The following is a 16,564-nucleotide window of genomic DNA, read 5'->3' on the forward strand; positions in this document are numbered from 1 at the left end:
CTCTTCCACTCTCTGCATGAAAAAACATTTTACTACTGTATGCCTATATTTAAGCAGGTCCACCCCGACCCAGGGGATTAGAAGGCTGGTTTGACTGTTGGCCCGGGAAGTGACGGTAGCGAGTGTAGACCCCCAACTTGCTTGGCGACCGCAGAGACAAACCAAGAGAAAGGCACCAGGATCTAAAGAGGATGAGGTTTTGTAAAGATGAAGGATGAAGGGGGCTGGATGGGGATGGGGTCTCCCATGTCAGGTTCACAGAAAAGATCCGCTCCTCCTGGGCTGGGTGCCGGGCGCAGTGCAGGTGGCACGATCCAGCAGCCTACACTTGCCCGCCCGCCCGCCCGCCCGCTGCGGTGTATGCTCGGCCCCTTTAAGAACCATGTAAACAATGCTTTGTTCCTCCCCTCCCCCTCCTCCGCTCTCCGCTCTTTCCTCCTCCCGGGGCCCTCCCTCCCTCTCAACGTTTCTCCGGGTAGCTGACGTTGCGTGCGTTTACGCCGTCCCACCAGCGCTGCGTATTCTGCAACGGGGTTGGCGGCCGAGGTGGCCCTCACAGTTCGGGGTGGGCTACGCTACAGGCGTAAAGGGGGGGGTGCGCCCAGCGCGCAGGCGCATCGGTGGTGGTATCGGCGGCTACGGCGGCGGCGGCGGCCCCGGCCGAGGTGCGCGAGGAGGGGGGGGAAAGGGGGGGACCATAGAGGAGCATGAATGGAGCAAAATGGCGGATCATGTGCAGGTGAGAGGAGCCGCGGGGGGGCGGATCCGGGGAGCCGAGGTGGAGGTGGAGTGGAAGAGAAGGAAGGAGATGGAGGCGCGCGCGGCCCTGGGGGCTTGTGCCGGCGCCGGGGCCCGCGCGGCCTCCGGAGCCTTACCCCCTCTTTGGCGGGCCGGGGCCCACCGCCGGTCGGCCGGGGCCTCCACTGTCCAATCCCTTCCAGTCCCGCCCCGCTCCCGGCCTGGGCTCGGCTTTTCCCTTCCCGAGGGACCCGAGGCGCAAGAAGCGGCGGTCAAGCTTCAGCTGGAACCGGATCGATCCCTCGTCAGGCTGGGCCTCCCCCTCCATTCCCTTTTCTCCCGTCCCCCTCCCCTTCCCTGTGTGCTGGGGCGGGAGGGGGGGCGGGAAGCAGCCTCCCCCCAGAGAGCGCGCTTCAGGAGGCCCCGTCGCCCACCCCCCCATCCCCACGGGGTCTCCTTGCCCGCCCCCCGACCCTGACGGGCTGCGTGCTGGCGGGCGGGCTGACCAGCCTCCGCCTCGCGAGAGAGGACGCGCCAACCCTTCCCGCGCGCCCCCGCCCCCACCCGAGGAGACCCCCCCCCTTCCCCACCCTGCACGGCCTCTTCTTCTCTCGCCTCCAAAATGGGCGCCAAGTCCCGAGGCCCCCGCGAGCTCAGGTTCAGCACCCACACCCCCCTGGAAACGAGGGGTGTGTCTGACTCGAGTGGTGCAGTGCTAGGTTCAGAGGAGCCCGTTCTTGAAAAATGGGAGGGGGGGGGTCCTTCCTTTTCTTGGCTGGGGGGTCCCAGGTGTGGCCGCCTTCCCCTCCCCCAACCCGCTTCTCATTGAGTACCTGGGCCTAGGCCACCTTTCCTCCAGTCTTCCTTGCCTACTGACTCGTGTGGCCACCCTAGAGTCGAGGGGGGAAGTTTGGTTTTTTCCCCCTTTCATGTGGACATAAAAATGGTGCCCAGAGCATGCAGAGAGGGAGTGATTGTGTTCAAAAAGCGGAGTGTAGGTAAGGCCTAGATCAGCAGTGGCTGTGTGAAACTTGGATGTAGGATGATCATCATGTAAACCTGGCCTTAAGAGTCTATATGCCAGAAGCTACTGTGGGAGCTGAACACGGGGGTAGCCAGTGGAAGAGGAGGACGCAGGAGTCAAACCTGGGTTCCCTAGCCGGCAGTGCGGTGGACTGTTGGGAGGTGAGGGCCAGCAAATCCCTTAACCTCTCTGACCTTCACTTTGCTCCTTGTCTGTAGAATGGGCATAAAATACTTTTAACTGCTTATCTTGAGGAAAGTGCTATGTGAAATGTGAAGCACCGTGGAAACATAAGCCATCACATTTTTAAAAAAATAAATCTTGACCAAATCTGCTGGCAGAAGCATGTTGAAGACTTTTTCTGTTTTAAGCTGAGGGGACTTAAATAAAGAGGGTGGAAGTCTCTTGACTTTGAGCCCAGTGCCAAGCCACTGGAAAATAATAATAATGTCCAAAAGGCAGTTTCTGTAAAAGCAGAGAACTAAAGTGCTTTTCTGAATGTACTATATATTGCCTCTCTTCTCTTAACAGAAAAATCATTAAGTGCCTCAATTGCTAGAGATTGAAAGACAAAACCACATAGTCTCTGCCCTCAGGAACTTAGATTTTACTGAAGGAATACACTTGTACACAGATAAAGTAAATGCAAACTAATTTGTGGAAGGAGAATCAACCAACTAGCATTTATTTAAATACTTACTATGTTGTAATAATGAGCACTATGTTAAAAGTTGGGGTTACTAGACAAAGATTAAAGTCTTTAACTGAAAGGGGGAATTTGTAACTGCTCAGTTATGTTAAATGCTAGGCACCCCACTACTTTGCCTTGTACTAACAAGGCACTAAGCTCTGAGAATTAAAAAAAAAATTCTTACCCACAATTAGTTTACATGTTCCCACAGTGTAAGCCAAAAGAGAGGCCTGGCCAGATGAATGTCAAAAGAATCATTAAAATACTCTTCCATTGTATTGTTGGCTTAGAAAAGAGTCCAGGTTACTTTTTAGTAAGTATGTTATTTTTTGCTTCGGTAATTTAGTTTTGAAAGCAAAGAGATCCATCCAATACTTAGCTTCTACTCTTTGCTTTTAATTTTAAGAATTTTGGTATGTTATTCCAAAGTAGTGGGTGGTGTTCTTTAGTATTTATCAACAGAATTTGAGAGTTTTACAGATTGCTGTTTTTTAAGTGATTTTGTGTACATTCTTCACAAACATTAAGGTCAAGGACTAACTTTTTGTAGTAGTAATTAAAACCTTCCAAGGCACTTGAATGGTAGCAATAGAGCAATATTATTTAATGAAAGTTAAGTCTGAAATAGCCTGGTGTAATTAATAAGAGAATTACCTTCACAGCCAGAAACACCTGGGTTCAAGTCCCATCTCTGTCACAGTACTGGTTTGGAGATCCTGGGGAAGTCCCTTTACCTCATAGTGTTATAGGCCAATCTCTGTAAGTTGCAGAAGAGATACAGAGGGGAGAGTGCCTGGAAGGAGGAAAGAGGTGCATTGGTGGAGGGAGTTTCTTTATCTGGATGTTATCTATAATAATGAAATCAGAAGTTCAGTCCTTAATCTTCAGTGTTAAATGCAGTGTGATGGAGAACTTGTACAATAATACTTGTTGGAATTGTCATTACAGAGTCATGAGTATTCATGAGTATTTGAAAGTTGCAGGTACAGTACTATAATTTTTGGTTCATCATATATTTGGTACCTCTCTGGACCACCAGGGTGAGCAGTTTATTGAAACTAAGCATATTCCATGCACCCTGGTGATTCTTGGGGTTAGCTCTAGGCTAAAGTCATGGAAAGTATTTTTCTAACTTTTCATTGGGAATAATAGGTACTATGGAAGATTTTAAGGGCTACAAAAGTTTGGTAGGAGAAAAATTATGATTTAATTTGGCATGGTGGTGTCATATTTAACAAGTTACTAGAGAAGTAACCCAAGTTTGTCATTTCCCCAACTGTAAAAGTAGTGATTACAGAATATGATTGAGAAAAAACTAAGCTGATGTAATATTCTATTTAACTATTTTCATTTGCCTTTCCCAGTTTTTTAATACTTAAAGATGAATAAATGTACCCTAATCTTTGTCTCAGGTTGGAATTCAATATTTTTAAAAAATTAAGTTATTGTAAATGTAATGCATTGTGCTTAATACAGGCAGTGGGGATACAGAGATGAAGAATGACATAATCCCCGCCCTCAGAAGCTTACAAATTTAGTATAAGTTTTTACAAGTTGTGAGAATGACACTTGGTATGTAATAGTAGTGAGAAATTATAAAGATCAGATGTTAGACTTGAGGCTGTGGCCACTTGGTTTTTAACAAAAAATTTTTTTTGTTAGAATCTAGGCTTAGGGTGGCTGGTGGGAAAGAACATGATTATATAAATGAAAGATGGTTGTTTTTCATTGTTCTAAACCTAGTCCATATACACTTTTGTGGAATGTTGCTAGCAAACAGTATTATGATCCTCATTGAAGGAGGTACTCATGTTATTTTAAAGTTTTCAGTGCAGTAATTAAATATTGACTGCTAGTAAAACTGGGGAATCATGAAGAATTATTTAAAACAGGAATGTTAAAATTTAACAGAGTGCAAAACTGTAAGCCTAACTACAGCAGACAGAATTGATGGATATTTAATTGCCCTTTAAAAATGATGAAAGATAATGAAGGTGGGAGCCATCAGTGGTCCATTTTTCAAAATAACCTTCAAAAGAGTTACATACAACTTCCACATGTTTTGTTAGTTAATAGAGAAAGAAAACTATATACGTTAGTAATTCCTATCTAAAATAAGATTAGTGAGGGTAGAGTACAGTATCTTGATATTGTTATCCAGGTAACATGTCAGAACTATCATTAAAGGCATATGAAAGGATAGGATAGTAATAGAGATGAAAGTTGTTGGGGGAATGCTGAATTTTTCTTATGTGGTTGGATTCAGAGAACTTGAATGGGTTCACTTTTCCACTTATCTCCCTCTTCGGTGGGGCGTACCTGGATGTCTCTGAAACATATTTATATCCACCTAGTATATCTAACTTCAGTTTCCCATTTGTGAGAATGAGCTCGTTAAGTGTTGAGGAGAGACTACCTTTATGCTAACACAAATGTGATTCAAGTTTTATGGTTCAGAATTCACAAGAAATTTCATAAAATTAAATTTCTAAGGGCATTAAGATTCCTTTTCTTGGTCTTACTAAGTGAGTTTTGCCTTGCTTTTTTTATGATTCAAAAGATTACATTGCTACTCACCAGCTTTATTTTCTTTCCCCAGTAGGATTTTAGGAGGAATATTGTACCATAGCCCTGAAATTTTTAAAAGTGTCATTATACCCAACTAATAAAAACCAGCATGTTAAAGCCTCGGTTTCTATGTATAATCCCTGAGACAATTTTCCACCTTTTAGTGTAAGATCAAGAACAACATCATTTGTTAGGAATCACCTAGAAACCAGTGTGGTAGGTAATGCAGCTGTATGCATTTGTGACCTCTCATTTTCATTGACTTTTAAATACACTTGTGGTAATTCATCTGCAAAGTAGGTTGTTCTATAACTTTTTAAAGCCTTGGGAAGAGGAACAATACTGAGATGGAGGAGGAGCACTTTAGATGCATAAGATGTATAAGGAACATCCTACATATTTCCTTACTACATTAGCATGACCAGTTGGGTTTCGTAGCATTGCATTGTTAAGTGACCCCACTCCCATCCTTCCCATACCTCTATGTTTTCATTCCATTTTCACTTATTTGCATAGTTTATTCCAAGGGTGGGGAGCCTGCATCCTCCAGGCCACAATAGATTTGTTCTGTCAAGTTTGAATTCTGTCAGAGAACCTTACTTGGGGACCTAGAGGGCCGTATGTGGGTTCGAGGCTGAAGGTTCCCCACACCTGTTCATTTATTTGCATTTAAAATTCTGTTCCTTTGTGGTTAATTTAATAACTTCGTAATCAAAAGTTCATGTCTATATAGCTATATTTTCTGTATCTCAGTCTTTCTTTGGCATTTGAGGTTTTGCTCCAGAACTTCAGAAGCTGAGAACATGGTACTGCCCCAACAAAGGAGAAAAATGTATTTTCATAATTTGAACCATAAACATAATTTTTTGAATTAACTTTATGGTTAAGTAAATAGTAATTTAATAGTAATTCCTCTCTGAAAACACACTGGTTAAAACTGTTAAAGAGAGACTGGGAGAAAGTTGATATTGGTAGTTTGAAGAACCAGACATAGTGGAAAAAATACCTACTTTGGAAAGAGGGAGTTGCAGTTCATTTGCCTTATAGCTGTGGCGAATTTAAAGGAAGGCTACAACTCTGTGGTTGCAAACTCTGATCTAATGGTCTTGTGTGATCAGGCGACTTAAATTAAGTGGTGTGAAGTGTGTGGTAGCATAGTGGAAAAGATTTTGGAGTTAAACCAAGCGTATCTGCAGGAAAGTTTGAGTTGGTTTGTAGGTGAAAGGTATCTATAGATTAAGGCTTGAGGATTATGAAAAGAGGAGGAGCAGGATTTTCTCAAAAGCTTTATGGTTTTCAACATTCATTTTTATAAGATTTTGAGTTCTAAATTTTTTCACACTCCCCAAGTCATTTTTTAAAAATGCTTGCCAGGTCCTTAAAATAAGTATAACATATCATCAGTTTATCTTAGTAGTAAGAAAAGGGCCCTATTTTCCTTATATTGTATTGATTTTTTAAAAATTTCTGTGTTCTCCCAGTTTTTAAAAAATTATGTCTTAAGTTTGATTAGTACAGTTTTTTATTCATCTCTCGGTGACTCCTGACTTCTTTAGATTTATTTCTGCATTCCAAAAGGATGTTGTCTGATTTAGATATGATTTAGTTTGCTTTTTAAGAACCGCCAATACTGGCCAGATAGGCAGATCATATTTACTATAATATCCAGCCAAAAGTTGCTTAGAATACTGTTTTGGCTTCTTTTAGTAGTTAATGTTTTTACCTTCTGTTTTCAGCTATTTTTTTTAATAAGAACTTTGCATGAAACAGTTTCAGAAGTAGAATGAATATTGGATTCCACATGGGGTGGGAACGGTCCTCATCAGGGTTTTGTCACTTAGTACCTTTTTACCATTGAACAGTTTTTGACTTCTTATTTGTAAAATGAGGGTGTTGAACTTGAAGGGGTATTAAGGTCCCTTCTAATTTTACATCTGTGATCTTTATATCTCTTTTTTTTTTTCTTCTTGTCTGGCTGTTACTGTTTTAAGCCCAAGCTTAATTTATGCTATCAGAAAAGCTTAGAATCAGTGACTTCAGACATCCTTAAAAAGCTTTATCAGACCCTGTCATCCTAAAGCTCCTCTTTTTCTCAAGTAAATGCCTCCTAACACATTTGCTATGTGCCAGGCACTGTGCTAAGTGCTGGGGAGACAAAGAAGGGCAACAGTCCCTGCTGTCTAATGGGAGAGACAACATGCAAACAATGATGTACAAATCAGCTGTGGAAAGATGGGAGTTAGTCAAGCACTAAAATTAAGGAGGAATCAGGAAATTTGGGATTTGATGTTTTGCTTCCTAGAAAATAATATTATCAAACCCGTATAGAAATGGGGGCAACTAAACCATATATAAGGATCCGTAAGGGCACATGCTGACTTAGAAAACCACGTATTAACAATTTCTATGTTTTAAAATGTTTTATTTATTTTGTTAAACATTTCCCAATTGCATTTTAATCAGGGTCAGGCCTACATTATGAAGAGGCCCTGTGCCTTGCTGTAGAAAGTGAGATTTTAGTTGGAAGTTGAAGGAAGCTAAGGAAAGCAGGAAGTAATAGGGAGAACATAACATGTGTGAGAGGACAGCCAGTGAAAGGGAGATGAGTGTCTTGTCAGGAATAGCAGGAAGGCCAGCTGTCTATACTACTTCCCCTTCCTCTCCTCTCACAGACTCCTCAACCCTTTACAATCTGGCTTCCAAACTTATTCAGCTGAAACTGCTATCTTGCAAGTTAACAGTGATGTATGTAATTGCTAAATCTGATGGTCTTCTCAGTCTTCCTTCTTCTTGGTCTGTCTTCTGCACTTGACACTGTTGACCACTCATTTGTCTTGGATATACTTTCTCCTGTTTCTCTTGATCACTCCTCAGATTCTTTTGTTGGCTCATCAGCCACATCATGCCTCCTAAATGTGGGTGTTCACCAAGGTTGTATTCTAGGCCCTCTTCTCCCTTTCCTCTCCCCTTCCCTCCAATCTCCTCTTCTCTTATAGGTTTTAATTATCACCTCTATGTAGATGACTCTGAGATTTATATATCTAGCCCCAGTCTCTTCCCTGAGCTCCAGTTCCATGACACCAATTGCATATTGGACATTTCATATTATATATCCGGGCAATATCTCAGACTCAGTGTAGCCAGAACCAAGCTCATTATCTTTCTCTCCAAAACCTCTTTTCTTTCAGACTTCTCAATTGTGTCAAATGCTTCCTTCCAGTTTCCCAGGTTTGTAACCTGGACTCCTTGACTTCTCACCCCTGGACTACTCACTTTCCCCTCACCCCACAAATCTAGTCAGTTGTCAGATCTTGTCAGATTTCTGTCTTTTACAACATCCTCTCATCTGACTCTTTTTCTCTATCTACGCAAGGTACCACCTTAGTTTAGGTCCTCATTACTTATTCAGCATCCTCCTAATTGGCTCCCAGCTTCAAATCTCTTCCTTACTCTGGTCCATCCTACAAACTGCTTTCTTTGCTGCCAAGGAAATTTTCCATAAGTGCAGATCTGATGACATGACTTCCTTATTCATTCAAATTCAGTGGTTTCCTCTGGACTCTTAAAGCCCTACACACCTAATCCCAACCTGTCTTTCAAGCCTCATTGGATATTACACTCTCCTGCACACTTGGATCCAGCCACATCTTATTCCTCACATAGGCTTTTGCATTGGCTCTCTCCCATACCTGAAATGCACACTCCCTCGTTACCCTTGCCTCTTAGAATCCCAGTTTTGAAGACATAGCTCAAGCACCATCTTCTGCATGAATCCTCTCCATAAAAGCTCCCCTCCCCCAACTGCCCTCCTTGTATTTAATGACTTTGCATATATTTAAGTTTTATTAATACTTCATATTTTTCTATATGTATTTGTCTTCCCATTAAAGTGTAAGCAATTATATCGTTCTTTGTACTTGTATTCTTTTTTTTTTTTGGCTAGGCAGGGAGTTAAGTAACTTGCCTAGGGTCATACAGCTAGTAAGTGTCAAATGTCTGAGTATGGATTTGAACTCAGGTCTTCCTGACTCCAGGGCTGGTGCTCCATCCACTGTACCACCTAACTGCCCTTGTTACTGGTACTCTTACATTCAAAATAGTTGCCACTTAATAAAATTCATCAACATAAATGAAAACCAAAGCTTATCTGACTTTTGAGTTTTATGGTCATAATTTGTATGTTTTCCATTTGGTGTTTTTGTTTTTTGTTTGTTTATTTTGCTTTTTTGGTGAGGCAGTTGGGGTTAAGTGACTTGCCCAGGGTCACACAACTAGTAAGTGTCAAATGTCTGAGGCTGGATTTGAATTCAGATCCTCCTGACTCCAAGGCCAGAGCTCTATCCATTGTGCTACCTAGCTGCCCAGCTTTTTTTTCCCTCCCCATTCAGTTTTATTTTAGTTCCAAATTCTCTCTCTCCCCAATGTATTAAGGAGGCAAGAAAAAAACCCATTTACAAATTTGTGTGGTCATGCAAAACAGATTTCTGCATAGCCATGTTAGTTTGCTTTGGGGTTTTGTTTTGTTTTTGGTTATTACTGGCAGAGGGAAGATGTCTTCAGAATTTTCTAGTTCATCTTGAGAGATGGTTTTGAGGAGTATTTTTCTAGGCTTTCTAATAAGTGGATTAGAACCTATCTTAAATCAGTCTTCTAAAGGGGGACTGCCATCTTTGGTCACCCGAGTCCAAGAACTTCAGGAAGACTGAATCAGTACACACACATATTTGTGCAATTTTATGTCAGTGGAAGCAACTCCCTTTCAAGGTGAGCACTCAAATTCATCTCATGCTGACTGAAGAGGTGACTGGTGGCACAATGAATAGAATGCTGTGTCTGGAATTAGGAAGACCCAATTTCCAATCCAGCCTCAAACACTTAACTGGCTGTATGACTCTGAGCAGAGTCACTTAACCTCCATTTGCCTAAGTTTCCTCGACCGTAAAATGAGGATAATAACAGCATCTACCTTCCTGCGATTGTTGTGAAGATCAAATGAGATGATGTTTGTAAAAAGCACTTAGCACAGTGCCTGGCACATAGTAGGCAGTAAATAAATGCATATTCTTTCCCCTCTCCCAGCCCGGGGCATGACTGCTTTGCTTTAATGAGAAGAGGTCAAAACCTTAACTGGTCCTGCTTCTACCTCTTCTAAGTTTATGTGACTGGGTTAGCTCTGTTCTGGATCAGTCACCTATCAGTTGTGTTGACCTTGGGCAAATGACTTTACTTCAGTGAACTTCAGTGTAATTAGCTGCAAAGAGGAATAATAACTACCTACCTCATGGGGTTGTTGTGATAATCTCACTGTATAAAATATAAAGCATTGTATAAATAAGAACCATTTTTAGTGCCTGGAGACAGATCAGCCTTGAGTATGATTTGCTGTATTTGATCATGATAATCCAGCCACAGCAGAGATTACTATCAGCTTGATAATAAGGGTTTGGCAAAAAAAATCAACAAGATTGTTGGATCTTTTTCCTGCCTTCAGAATCTTAGAATTGGAAAGAAACCTTAAGCATCATCTATCCAATCTATACTATAATTTTTCTGACAAACAGTCATACAGGCTCTGATTGAATTCCTCTGGTATAAGGCATCCGTTATCTGTTGTAGCAGCCCATTTCATGTTTGGATAATTAAGTTCTTTTGAGATTAAATCTTCCTGCCCTGAAACTTTCCTCCACATAGTCATCCTTGTTCTTCCCCTATGGCCAAGCAGAAGAAACATAATCCTTTTTCCATATCAATTCAAATATTTGATGGTAAAGAACAAATCTTCACCCCTCAGTCTTCATGTTCTGCCTGTATATCCTCATTTCTTTACCCTCCATAGAACTTGATTTAGAATCCTCTCACTGTCATGAATGCCCTTCTCACACTAGGGATCTTATCCAGGTTATCACTGTTCTTAAAATTTCAGAATTGAAAATCTCAGACTCTGAATAGGGTAGAGAACAGGTGGAACTTTAACTTTCTCTTTCCAGCCTACAATAAAATCAAATTTTTTTTTGACTGTACAGTTCTGCTGTAATATATGTTTTGAAAGTGCAGATTTGTTCCAGTGCAACTGATGTATCAGGGAACATTTTGAGTATAACTCAGAGCTTGAGTTTGCTTCTTCAAGATTTCTTCCACAAGAACAACAAGAATGCAGAAAACTGCACTACTTCACAATAATTTAAAAGCTGCAACCCTTCAAACACCCACTTCTGTAAGCAAACTTAAGGACTTCTTTTTTAAAGTAAAGTGCCATATTTATTGTATTTCTTGTGATACAGCAGGAACTGTGAGCAGAGAAGGGTACCAGCCTCACTCCTACCTTTATCCCTTTAGACTTATTCCATGGCCCCAGGCCTCCAAGCCTTGAGTTTCTGAGGCCTGCCACTATTTAATGTGGAATTTATTTATTTCTAAACTATTTAACATGTATAAAACTGTTACCAGTTTTTACTAGACTCTTTTCTTTATGTGTCACTGATGAAGTTTTTGAGCATTGTGCCCCAGCCCCATTTTTCTTATAAGCTCTGTGGTTTTTATTGTTCAGTTTTAAATAACTTGGCACTTTTGGGGAATGCATATGTTGAGTTATAGCAGAACCAACTATAATTCTCTTTTTTCATATTATGCTTTGCAGTTCACTAAAACTTTCATATAAAGTGTGTTCTAGCCTTGTCTCTCTCCCATTCTGTTCTTGTGCAATAGATTTTCTTCTACCTGAAAGATTTTAAATTTACAGTGTTAAATTTCATCTCCTTAGACTCACACCATTGCTCTAGTCTGTTAGAATTTATTTTTGAATCCCAATTGTTATCCAATATATTAAATACCCTTTCAGTCTCATGTTCACTGCAGATTCAGTAAGAACGATTATGACTTCATTGAAGTTGTTGATAAAAATGTCTGAACAAGATAAGCCTAAAGGCAAAGCTTGGTAGCATTCCACTAAAGATTTCTCTTTAGATTATTGTTTATTATTAATCACCACTCTTTGGGTTCTGTTATTAAACCAGTTATAACTCTACAATTATCCCATCTTTATCTCTCTCTACATGGTACAGTGGAAAGGGTTTGTAGTTTGAGGACCTGTGGGTGCTGATAGGCAAGCCTCTGAACCTCTCTGGATAAGCTTTCTCATCTGTAAAGATTCATTCCAGCTTTAAATCAATAATCCACAAAGATATCACTATGTCAGATATCTTGTTGAAATCTGTATGTATTATGGTTTTATGTATTATAGGGCATTCCCCTACTCTATTCCTCCAGTAACATTGTCCAAAAAGAAAATGAGGTCAGCATGATGTGACCTGTCAAATCATACTGGTTAGTAGTGATCACTACTTCCCCTGTCTTAAGTGCTCTCAAAGAAGAAACCTGCCCTTGATAAGTTCAATTCAGTTGGACTGGACAAACTATATACTCAGGATTCTGAAATAATTTGTAGAGGTGATGACTAAATAGTTACTAATGATTTCTGAGACATTGTTGCAAATGAACAGGTACTATAGGACTGCTAAGGGGCAAACTTCTCAATTTCTTTAAATGGCAAAAGAGATTCTTTCAATGCCAGTTTTGCCCTGTGGTTCCAGGACATCAGGGCAGTTTTTCTTGACAATTTTTTGAAAGGTGCTATCCAGGTCCTCTTTTTGATTATGGCTTTCATGTAGTCCAGTGATTCTGATATTGTCCCTCCTGGATCTATTTTCCAGGTCAGTTTTTCCCATGAGATATTTTACATTTTCTTCCATTTTTTCATTCTTTTGTATTTGTTTAATTGATTCATGATGTCTTATAGAGTCATTAGCTTCCTTCCACTTGCCCAATTTTAGCTTTTAAAGTGTTTTCTTCAATTAGTTTTTGTACTTTTCCATTTGGCCAATTGTACTCTTTAAGGAGTTTTCTCCAGTGGATTTTTGTATCTCCTTTTCTATTTGGCCAATTTTAAGCAGTTTTCCAAGCTGTTGAGTCTTTTTCATAATTCTCTTGCACCACTCTCATTTCTTTTCCCAGTTTTTCTTTTACCTCTCTTATATGATTTTTAAGGTCTTTTTTGAGCTCTTCTATGAGTTCTTTCTGGGCTTGAGGCTCCTGGTTTTTTGGGGGGAGGGTTGCCCATAGGTGTTATGACATTGTTGTCTTCTGAGTTTGTATTTTGGTCTTCCCTGTCACCTTAATATCTTTTTATGGTCAGATTATTTTTTTGTTGTTGTTTTTTGTTCTTCACCCCCCCTCTCTTTTTTCCTTTCTTTTAAATTTGATCTCTGCTGCCAGGGTGGAAGGGGCTTTGTCTCAGGCTTCTTGTGCCAGTAGCTAGAGGCCCTGAAGCTCATGGGGACCCTTATGTCTGGTGCTGTGTTGAAAGAGTGGGGTGGAGGATGGCTGGCACTGCTAGAGGCTGTAGGGCTCTGGCACTTCAACTGGTGCTGAGCTAGGGGTCCTAGTGGTGGTGTCTAGTGTGTGCTAAGGACAGGTGGGGGTTTTTTGCATTTTTCTGGGGGCTGCACTGAAGCATGTGGAGGTCTGGCCCCTTGGAGGATGCCTGTTTGCCTGGGCTATGCTGAAGCATGTGAAGGTCTGGGGCCACAAGACCCTGCCTTTTGTGGGGGTACACTGAAGCATCTGATGGTTCTGGGAGCTGGAGTCTGATGGTTCCCCTGGCATGCTAAGTACATGGAGGGGTCCTAGTGTTGGCATTTGCCTGCTCCACCACACTGGGGCTCAAGATCTCCTGCTGCTTTGCTGAGGTGGGGCTTACTGCTGGCTTGCTGGGATGCTTCCTGACCTGTTCCCCTTTTATGGGAGTGAGATAGACCTCTCTTGCTGATCGTCCAAGTCTCCCTGGCTAAAAGACTGCTCCACTACATCTTTCTGCTGGTTCCTTTGTTCCAAGATTTGGTTTGGAGCACTATTTTATGGTTGTTTGTAGGTGAATATGGGAGAGCTGCAACAATCTACTGCTTACTTCATCATCTTGGCTTCTGGAAGTCCTGTGTAGGGCTATTTTTTGCCCTTTTTTGTATTCCCAGAATTTAGCATAATGCCTAGCACATACGCACTTAATAAATATTGATTGATTGGTTGAAAGTTTTATTAAAGAGTAATCCTCCAAATTAATACATAGTCTTCTTCCTCTATATTAGGGGCCCTGGGAAACTCGCTACCAATGCAACTTGTCATCTTCTCCAAAACTTAGCCCAAGGGAATTTCCAGAAGCTCTAAGTTAAGTGATTTGTCCAGTCTTATACAACCAGTATATGCCAGAGGCAAGACTTGAATCTAGGTCTTCCTGGCTTTAAAGCTACTTTTCCATCTACTACTTCCAACTGCTTCTCTTCCAAGTTCTCCCTCTGATTTATAAGCTGGTTTGTGACCTTGGGCCAGTCAGTGCCCTAGACAACTCAGACAAATTGTGAGTTGCTGGTCTGCATTAAAGGAGAGAGCTTCTATTCTGAGAATTGTAGCCTGATGAAATCACAGATGAAAAAGAAATTGGTAATAGTAAGAACATCTGACATGTTTTATAGTATTTTTGGTTTTAATGAGCATTTTCTGTATATCCCAGTAATTGCTTGGTTTGTCATAATCATTGGTCATCACATATTTATGAATAATATGATTCTGTGAGACAGTGGTTTACAACCATAAATAATTTTGAAATTGGCTTTATGTAACATTAGAAGTGCAGAATACTTTGCCAGATTGAGGCTCTAGAAGCTTCAGGTAACACGAAAAATGTAGTGATAAGTGTGCTGATTTCTAGTCCCAAATACTGCCTAATGTGTCTCACTTAATGATCCTCAATGCATCCTTCAATCTACATAATATTTTGCTATTTTTTTGAATGTGGTACATATAATAGATGTTTTTCAGTTGCAGATTTGTTACCAGATTTCCAGTGGCTTCCAAAAGCTGCATGAAATACTCATATAGCAGGGGCTCTTAACTGGAGGTCCATGAACTTTTTATACACACACACACACACACACACACACACACACACACACACGCATATACATATTTATATACACATATATATACATATATATAATTGGTTTCCTTTATAATCTTTTTTTGTTTATATTTAGAAGCATTTTGAGGAGGTTGTGACCTCCTCGAAGTTATGATCCCTCTTTTTAAAAAAAAAATATTTTTAGGTTTTAACATCCACTTTGAAAAGATTTTTGAGTTCTAAATTTTTCTGTCTTCCCCAAGACAGCATGCAGTCTGATATAGGCTATACATGTACAATCATATTAAACATATTTCCACATTAGTCATGTTGTGCAAGAAGAATCAGAACGGGGGGGGGGGAACCACAAGAAAGAAACAACAAAAAAAGAGCAAATAGTATGCTTTGATATTCATTCAGACTCCATAGTTCTTTTTTGGATGTGGATAGCATTTTCCATCTTACTGTCTTTTGGAATTGTCTTAGCTCTTAATTGAAATCTGCAAGACCTGAGTTCAAATATAACCTCAGATACTTACTAGTTTTATGACCCTAGGCAAATCACTTAACCACTGTTGGTCTCAGTTTCCTCAAATGCAAGATGGAGATAATTGTAGCACCTACCTTGAAGACTTGTGAGGATCAAATGGGATAACTTATAAAGCATTTAGCACAGTGCCTGAAACATAGTACATGCCATATAAATGATTATTCCCTTCCCCCTGCTTTAGAATCCCAGAGAATCTGTAAACCTGCTGGGGGTAGGGAAAGGGTGTCATGGCTGCTAAATCTTGGGTTGATGAACGGAATTTATTTATATTTAATAGAGGTAAAAATATGGTGTTGAGGAATCTAAGGCAGAATGCTTTACTCCTTTGATTTTGCTTTTATTTTTTGCCATACTTTACCGTGAAACTTAAAAGCTTCTGCTTCAGTCTTCTAAAATAGTGTAGCATTTGGGGTTCTGTCCTGCTGGATACTCTGCTGAGTTTTCATGACATTACTTTTTCTTGGTTCTCCTATTTGTCTTCTCCTTAGATAGATCTTTATTTGTATACCAAGGCTCTGTCCTGGGCCCTCTTTACTTTCTGTACTTTCTTACCTCAGTGACCTCATCAATTCCCATGAATTTAATTATTTTTCTCAATGCAGATAACACTCAAATCTAGATAGCCATAAGTCTGTTAAGCTCCAACTCTGTCACCAATTGCCTGTTGGATATTTCCATACAAATCTGCCATAGGCATCTCAAACCGCACATGTACAAAATAGAAGTTCATTTCTTTCCCTAAAACCTTATCCTTCATCCTAACTTCCTTCTTTCTATTGGTGGTACCATCACCCTTCCTAATTTAGATTTGCAACTTCAGTCTCAATTTTAACCCTTCACTTTCTTTTACCCCTTATATTCATTCAGTTGCCAAGTCCACAATAGGTCTTAGATATGGCCTCTTACCTCTCTCTACTTACATGGTTAGCACTTTTTCAGGCCTTTTCAACACTTTTTGTCTTTTAATTGGTCTCCTTGCCTCAAATTTCTGCTCTTTTCCATCCATTCCTTATACCAGGGGTCTACAAACTATGGTCATAGGGC

The 16,564-nt window shown here is 40.7% G+C and overlaps 1 protein-coding gene across 1 annotated transcript in view; it reads left to right on the forward strand.

Moving 5' to 3' along the window:
• The first annotated feature begins 495 nt into the window (after positions 1–495).
• The window catches only part of XPO7 (exportin 7), a 102,997-nt gene continuing 86,928 nt past the window's right edge, over positions 496–16,564 (forward strand). Inside the window, exon 1 of the mRNA XM_078149631.1 lies at positions 496–739. Within this exon, the coding sequence (XP_078005757.1) occupies positions 722–739 (18 nt within the window). The 5' untranslated portion in view covers positions 496–721. The remainder of the gene's footprint in view (positions 740–16,564) is intronic.

Source organism: Phascolarctos cinereus, unplaced genomic scaffold, assembly GCF_003287225.1.
Source record: "Phascolarctos cinereus isolate Bilbo 61053 unplaced genomic scaffold, phaCin_HiC Scaffold_2;HRSCAF=192, whole genome shotgun sequence".
Taxonomy (NCBI): Eukaryota; Metazoa; Chordata; class Mammalia; order Diprotodontia; family Phascolarctidae; genus Phascolarctos; species Phascolarctos cinereus.